The sequence below is a fragment of the Arachis duranensis genome, chromosome 1 (genome assembly GCF_000817695.3).
Source record: "Arachis duranensis cultivar V14167 chromosome 1, aradu.V14167.gnm2.J7QH, whole genome shotgun sequence".
NCBI classification, from domain to species: Eukaryota; Viridiplantae; Streptophyta; class Magnoliopsida; order Fabales; family Fabaceae; genus Arachis; species Arachis duranensis.
Genome location: NC_029772.3, coordinates 59,992,059 through 59,998,790, shown reverse-complemented (window position 1 = coordinate 59,998,790; position 6,732 = coordinate 59,992,059). Strand labels below are relative to the sequence as shown.

Here is a 6,732-nt window from a genome sequence, read left to right as displayed (position 1 = left end):
ACGCTCCGTGCGTAAATAAATGTGAGAAAAAGAAAAAACGTAGAGGAGAAGAGAAGAAGCGTGAGGAAAAAAGAAAGCGAGAAAAGCGCGTGACCTAAAATTACTTGGATGTGGAAAATATCTCTAGACAAGAAATTTTACACAATTAAAACAGTAATCATTGTATTGAAAAAAATAAATAAACAAAACAATGCTTTAATTTTGATGGGCTAAATTCATCATTTAAATTTTTCTTATCGTAAAAATAAAATATGACTAGAAAGGTTAACTTCATTCATTTCCCTCCTACTTGCTAATATTCATTCTTCACTTCATCTGCCACAAAATACAATATTCTGCATTTTACAAGAAAAACTATGATAGAATGTTACAGACTCATCACCAGATTCCACATTTATCTACATCAGCTTCAAAAATTCTAACCCCTTAAAGAACCATACTAAAAACTTGATTCTTTATTCCTCCTGACCCCAACCTATGTTCTATCTAAATATATATCCCCATATTTTTAACTACTACATATACTTTCACTATAAAGGTTAAGAGCAGCTTAAAAACGGTTTAACCTTTCTGAGTTCACTTGGATACACCAGCACAGAATCTACACATAGCCCCCCTTTGGTGTGTGTGCAATCAATTTGAGTCATGGAGAATTTAATTTTTGTTGATGTATTTCCATCCTCCACAACAAAATTGCCACCATGGTAGAAGCTCCATTTGCCAGGTTCTCTCAGAAAACACTGGGATGAAACAAACTGGCCATCTGAAGTACATAGCTGGAACCTTACAGGCTTTACATCCCAACCATGAACATGTTCCGTGTTGCAGACCCGTCGGCCAAATCTCTTGGAGGGTTGCCCTAGATGTAGTCTGAAGAACAAGCTGTATGTTCCGGCTGGGAATGGGAACTCCACTTCTCCGTCCACTTCAAACCACCAGATTTGCTGAAGGTATGCGACGGTACTGAATCTGCAAAAATGATGGAAAAAAGCCCAAGATTTACTCAAAAGTGTATTGAAGTGATTAACCATTTAAAACAAGACCTACTATTTTGACAGTTAAACTAGATGATTTTGAGGTTCATTACTTTAATTTCATCATCAACGAGAATAACAAAAGGGGAAAGATTCAACTATTTTCACCAATATGCATGTTCTTCCTTAACAAGAAGATTCCACAGAAAATTGAAGCTAATCCAGAAAGTCACACATATATATCAGATCCAATGTTTTATATGAAACATAAATAATAGAGTAAAGACCCAACCCACCCTTTGTCTGTCCAAAAATAAGGGGACATTTCAGCCATCAACTTTCTCATTTTAGGACAATACGACCCTTTTGTTAAAAAATCTGTAAAATAGTAATGAGAATTAGTGTTGTGAGGGTTTTATTTGTAATTTGTGGGGGGTTTTAAACTCCCACAAACTATTAATATGTTTACTTTTAAAAAATTCCTTCACTAGCGGTGGTTAAATAGAGAAAGACCATTGTTGGAAATGATGTTGCAGGAAAAGAAAGTAATTGCAATTCAAAGACCTTTTAAAGGGAAAAAATAGCATAGAACAAGAAATGAAATAAGATAACATTAATGTTGATGATATTTGTATTGGTGATGATGACAATGGAAGAGATAACGATAGTGATAAAGTATGGTTACACAATAGAAATAGTAGAGATAGCAGTGATAACGATGAGAATGAATTGGTTATATTGTTGAAAAAAACTTTGTGGAGGTTTAAAACCCCCACAAATTACAAATAATACTCCCACAAAATTAATTTTCGTTACTATTTAATAGATTTTTTAAGAGAATGGTCATACTGTCCTAAAATGAAAAGGTTGAGAATTGAAGTGTCTCTTTTCTTGGACAAGGGGCATCTTGTCCTTCGTAAAAATAGACAGGGCCGGATTGGATCTTTACTCTAAATAATAGCATTACATACAAAAGTACTAATAAACTCTACTGAAAGTACAAATATAGAATATTTACATCAGCAGATTTCACTAAACCGCTGCCTGATCCACGCAAGGCCACAAACCATGTTGCCATCTTGTTTGGATTGCTACAAAATAAAACAAACTACTAGTTCAACCACCACCTAAACTTGCTTGGTATCAAAGCTGGGTTTCGATTTTCCTAAGGATTGCTATGTTCTGGGTTCTGGATCCCTATTATAAGTCTTCTTGGTTTAAGTGGGGAGAACATGGGAAGGTGGAACATTCAGGACAAAGTGAAAACGACTTTCAACTGAAGTTGTCACACCAAGTATAAACGGATCTTCACCAAAATGTTTGACCTTCTTGTTGGTTCACCTTTTCGACCAAGCAAAACTTTGGATTTAAAATAAGAAGCGAAATAATCCCTCAATTCCAGTTTCTCTGTCCTCAGTCTACTACCCCACTCCCTCTTGTGTTTTGCTAAATGGTAAAAGTTCAAATTTTCAGTCAATTCAAATACATAGAAATCATCAAAAAACTCATTTCTTCTATACGAGAATTCACCACTTTTTTAAACTTAAAAGCATCCTTCACTAGAAATTTATTTCTTCTATAACTTTCTTTTGTGGCCTCTTTCTTTTCCACTTTACTCCCTCAAAACACAGTGAGACATAACCTCAACACCCCTGACTTATCTATATGTAACACTAAATTTCTTTTTTAAAACAATAATAATAAAAAAAGAAGAAAAAGAATGGGAATTATAATATAAGAACCATATAACATACTCTGACGTTTTGCATCCTCTGCAATGGTTTGAAACTTGAAAGCTTTTCATAAGCCATCAACTACATAGCAAGCATAAGAAAGAGCTGTTCCCATTTGATACAAAATATCTTTCAAGGTAAGAAGATCGATGAGTGTGAAGAAGCTTACCTAGATTCTTCAGTTGGTATATAATTCCAATATCTTCGGTCACTGATACCCGTTATTGACAGTCCTTTAGCTGCTATACACATACAAAGCTTCCCTATGTTCTTGTCCAGCCAAAGTTTCTGCTTCCATCAAGAAAAAAAAAATTATCTTCCAGCGTGATGAGCATGGTAGCAAACACAAAACCTCATTTGACAAACCGAAAAATATGCAAAACCCTCTCACTCTTAGGGATCTAATACTTAAAAAGGAAAAAATTAAGAACTAGAATTATCTTTTGTTTTTATTTACTCTTCTTTAGGAACAAGCAACCAAATCATGATCACTTTTTATTTTCCCACGGCAGTGGATGAGTGCTACATTTAAGAATTTGCGGCTAGCCAATAAGTCGCTGGTATTCAAACCCCAACCCTTGTTTAAGCCAACTAGTGTGCTACCCACTGCACTAACCAAGTTGGTTGCAAATCATGACCATTTAACCAGTAAACCATAGAAAGAACAACGTTTCAATATTTTGCTTGTGCTAAACTAGTGGTTTCTACAACAAATTGATTACCTTGGTGCCTCCATCGAAGGTATTGGTTCTGCAGAGCGCAGAGTATATGCCTCTCTTTCCATTTTTGAAATCGGTGGGTAAACCATTGAAGATTTGGCGAACAAGAACGTGGTAATTGGAAGGAAGCTTGGATTCCCAAACGAAATCGGCGGAGGAGGCAGCCCTGAAAGTGCGGGTCAAGGTGGCGAGCTTGCAAATCTGCGGAGGGTCCAGGTACTCCATGATCAGAGCCACGCAGCTCTCCGGCAACTCATCCATGCCGCACGACGGTGACGGTGACGGTGACGGTGGTGACGAGTGAGAGGAAGAGAAGCTGATTCCCATCAAAGACAGCACTAGAAGGTTCCAAAGAGAAAGAGAGAGAGGAATGAATGAATGAATGAGACTGAGATAGAGGGAGGGAGAAGTAGGGAAGGGCTTTTATGTTGATGAGTAATGACTATGGAGTAACGAGAGGGTGACAGCAGAGAAGAGAAGAGAAGAGAAAAGGGGATGTGTGATTCGGACACAAAGCGGAACAACAACGCAAAGAGAAAGGAATGAGAAACACGACAACAAGAAAATTAGAAAGAAAATATCATGGTCACTTCCATCAACACCTGCCCCGCATCTTATCTTATATATACTATACCATACCTCGTTTGTGTTAAGTTCTTAAAAAACCAAAATATTTAAACTATTTGTTTTTCAATAATATAAACAAGAATTTTTATAAAATCAAATACAATCTTTGAGAGCCAATGAACTATACAGTTTAAAAATGGCATAATCTCTTTATACTTATTTAGATATTACGAATTTGAGTCTCTCTATTTTTGATAAAAAAAAATATAATCTTTGCATGTATGAATTCTTCTCCTTTTTTTTTTATCGTCATCGTCAATACTACCACCACCTCATCATTCTTCTTTTCTCATTTGAATTTCTTTTTTTCTTTCTTTTTCTTCTCCTCCTTCATCATCATGATTATCATCGTCGTTATCATTATCTTCTTTTTACACATATCGTCATTATCGTTATCGCCGTTATTGTTATTGTTATTGTTGAATTTATGTCATGGTGATAATATTGTCTGATCCAAAATTGATTTTCGATGTTTTTTTGTTCATGATTCAGTCTTGTTTGTGTGATTATTTTCGAACTGAGTTAATTATGTCGCAATTGTTATGTAATGTCGCTTCATTTCTGAGTAAATTATGGTGCATTTGGACTCGTCCTACACTATTCAAAACTCTTTCTCCTCTTTCTTCTCATCTTCTACTGCTTCTTTTTTTTCATCTTTCTTCTTCATCTTCACCTTCTTATTTCATTTTCTCAAAATTCTTTTTGAGTTACTATCTTGAGAGGAATAAAACCAAAAAGAAAAGAAAAGAAAATATCAAATAAAAAAGAAGAAGAAACATATTAATAACGTTGTTTGATCCAAAATTGATATTGGATGTGTTTTTGTTCATAATTCAGTCTTGTTTGTGTGCTTGTTTTCGAAGACGAAAAGACTATGCCATTTAATCTATAGCTCATTGGCCTTTACTACTTTAATTTAAAAATGATAAAATTTTTACTCTTCTTTATTGACTTTTTACTTTAAAAAATTTAGTATTTTTTTTTCTTTTATTTTTTTGTTTTTAATTTTTTTTGTATTTTTTTCTATTCTATGTTTTTCTCTCAAGAACAAGAAGGACAAAAAATGGAAAAAAAAACATAAAGCACGGAAAAATGTAACAATTTTTTATAAACACACAAATTTTATAATTTTTATCTCTTTACTTCTCTAAATCACAATAAGAAAAATAAGAAAAAAAAAAGAAAAAGTAGAATAGGAGTAATGTGGCTATTTTTTGAATATTTTTTTTATATTCTTTTGAAATATGTACTTAAGAACTTGGTCGAAAAATTGTTTGTCGGGCACTAATATGCTATATTTTATTTATTTAATTTAATTTATTTTTTAGAATCGTCTATCTATCGTGAAAAAAGTTATATATCTGGTCCTTTAAAGACCGTATGAGAATATGTTAAGTTAATAGATGTACAAAACTTCATACAGAAATACAGAATAATGTTTTATTAAAAAATTTGCTTCAATATTTTTTATAATTGCAATTGATGCATGAGATGAGTTAGCTATTTTTTTTTTGCAGTAGTAAATTTTTTTTAAGTGATACAAAAAACACATACATATACACATTATGCTGTATGAATTATCTATGCCACCATCTATGACTTTGAAATGTTAAAAAAAAGTAAATTATATTTAGACTAATTGATGTTTATGCTATAAAGGCTATTATTTCTCAATCAAGTCCAAACGAAAGATGCTTGATAATTTTATAACTCATTTAACTTGTACAAGACCTACATTACATTCTATCAGGGCCTTCGATCCTTCAATCTGCAATGATGATGATTCTTGACGACGGAGGAGGAAAGCACAGGATCAACTACTGCGCATGGAACTCCTTCAAAGTATGCGCTTACTAGCTTGGAAACAGGGTGTTAGATAAGAGATCTTCTAGTTCCGCCATTCCTAGTTGCGGAGGGTGGTGTGCTGACTTTATGAATGGGAGAGAAGATGCTTGCTCTAAGCGGTGCCGCTTTCTCTTTGACTTTTCGTGCTTTCTCTCTAACGTTAATTGCAATTTGTTTGAGCAATTACAATATATCTCAATAAAAAGATGAGCCAAATCCTAACTTGGTATATTTTTATATTAGGCCCAAAATTTTTAAAAATTCATAATGTGTCCTGATCCTTTAAGAATCTTAAAATTCTTTCACTATACTAGAAACTTCCTTCATTTATATAAGGATTTTAAAAAGAGTCTCGCTAGGGAGACAATGAAGTTTTCATACAATGTATACAATAGGTTATTTATATGCCCAAATTAAATTAATGATCCCTATTTACCCTAATTACTATCCCTAAATCAAATTACCCCCAATTTACCATTGATGACCATCCGTGACCCTAACCCTCAAAAACATCACTGTCGCTGCTCCCAAACCCCCTCTGCCGCGTCACTGTAGTTGGTCACCACCTCCCTTCGCCGCGCACCCGCCTTTCTCGCGACCCGCATCAGCTCCAACGCTAACTGCGTCGACGACTCCTGTTCGCGAGCATACACCATCACTGGCAGCATATCCGCATTGCAACCTCGGCGCTGAACCACCAGTCCGTCACCGCCGACCCGCCAAGCATCGCCCAATCCCCGCGCTTGTACGTTGTCGCTTGAAGCATTCCCGTGCCACTGTTCGCAGCGGAGGATCCGCTCCTTGTGTCGCCAGCTGACGTGGACCATTCACCTG

At 35.0% G+C, this 6,732-nt stretch overlaps 1 protein-coding gene across 2 annotated transcripts; it reads right to left on the bottom strand.

Annotated features, from left to right (window-relative positions):
- Positions 1-289: 289 nt before the first annotated feature.
- Positions 290-4,020, bottom strand: LOC107489984 (F-box protein PP2-A12). 2 transcript variants are annotated; one of them, XM_016110764.3, is made up of 4 exons: positions 3,430-4,020; positions 2,877-2,995; positions 1,993-2,065; positions 792-969 (listed from the first exon to the last, which is right to left on the bottom strand). In XM_016110764.3, the coding sequence occupies exons 1-4, from the start codon at positions 3,751-3,753 to the stop codon at positions 928-930; spliced, it is 558 nt and encodes a 185-aa protein (XP_015966250.1). In that variant the 5' UTR covers positions 3,754-4,020; the 3' UTR covers positions 792-927. The 2 variants fall into 2 exon arrangements, with proteins under 2 accessions (XP_015966247.1, XP_015966250.1); XM_016110761.3 differs by lacking the exon at positions 1,993-2,065 and having other exon boundaries at positions 290-969; positions 3,430-4,017.
- Between the last annotated feature and the right edge of the window lie 2,712 nt (positions 4,021-6,732).

Bases quoted from the DNA above. Each gene is read 5' to 3' on its own strand.
- LOC107489984 (XM_016110761.3), bottom strand. From the start codon at position 3,753: ATGGGAATCAGCTTCTCTTCCTCTCACTCGTCACCACCGTCACCGTCA. The intron at 2,996-3,429 runs GTAATCAATTTG...TGATGGAAGCAG, and splicing joins CCTTCGATGGAGGCACCAAG to AAACTTTGGCTGGACAAGAA. The intron at 970-2,876 runs GTAAGCTTCTTC...TCATTTTTGCAG, and splicing joins ATACCAACTGAAGAATCTAG to ATTCAGTACCGTCGCATACC.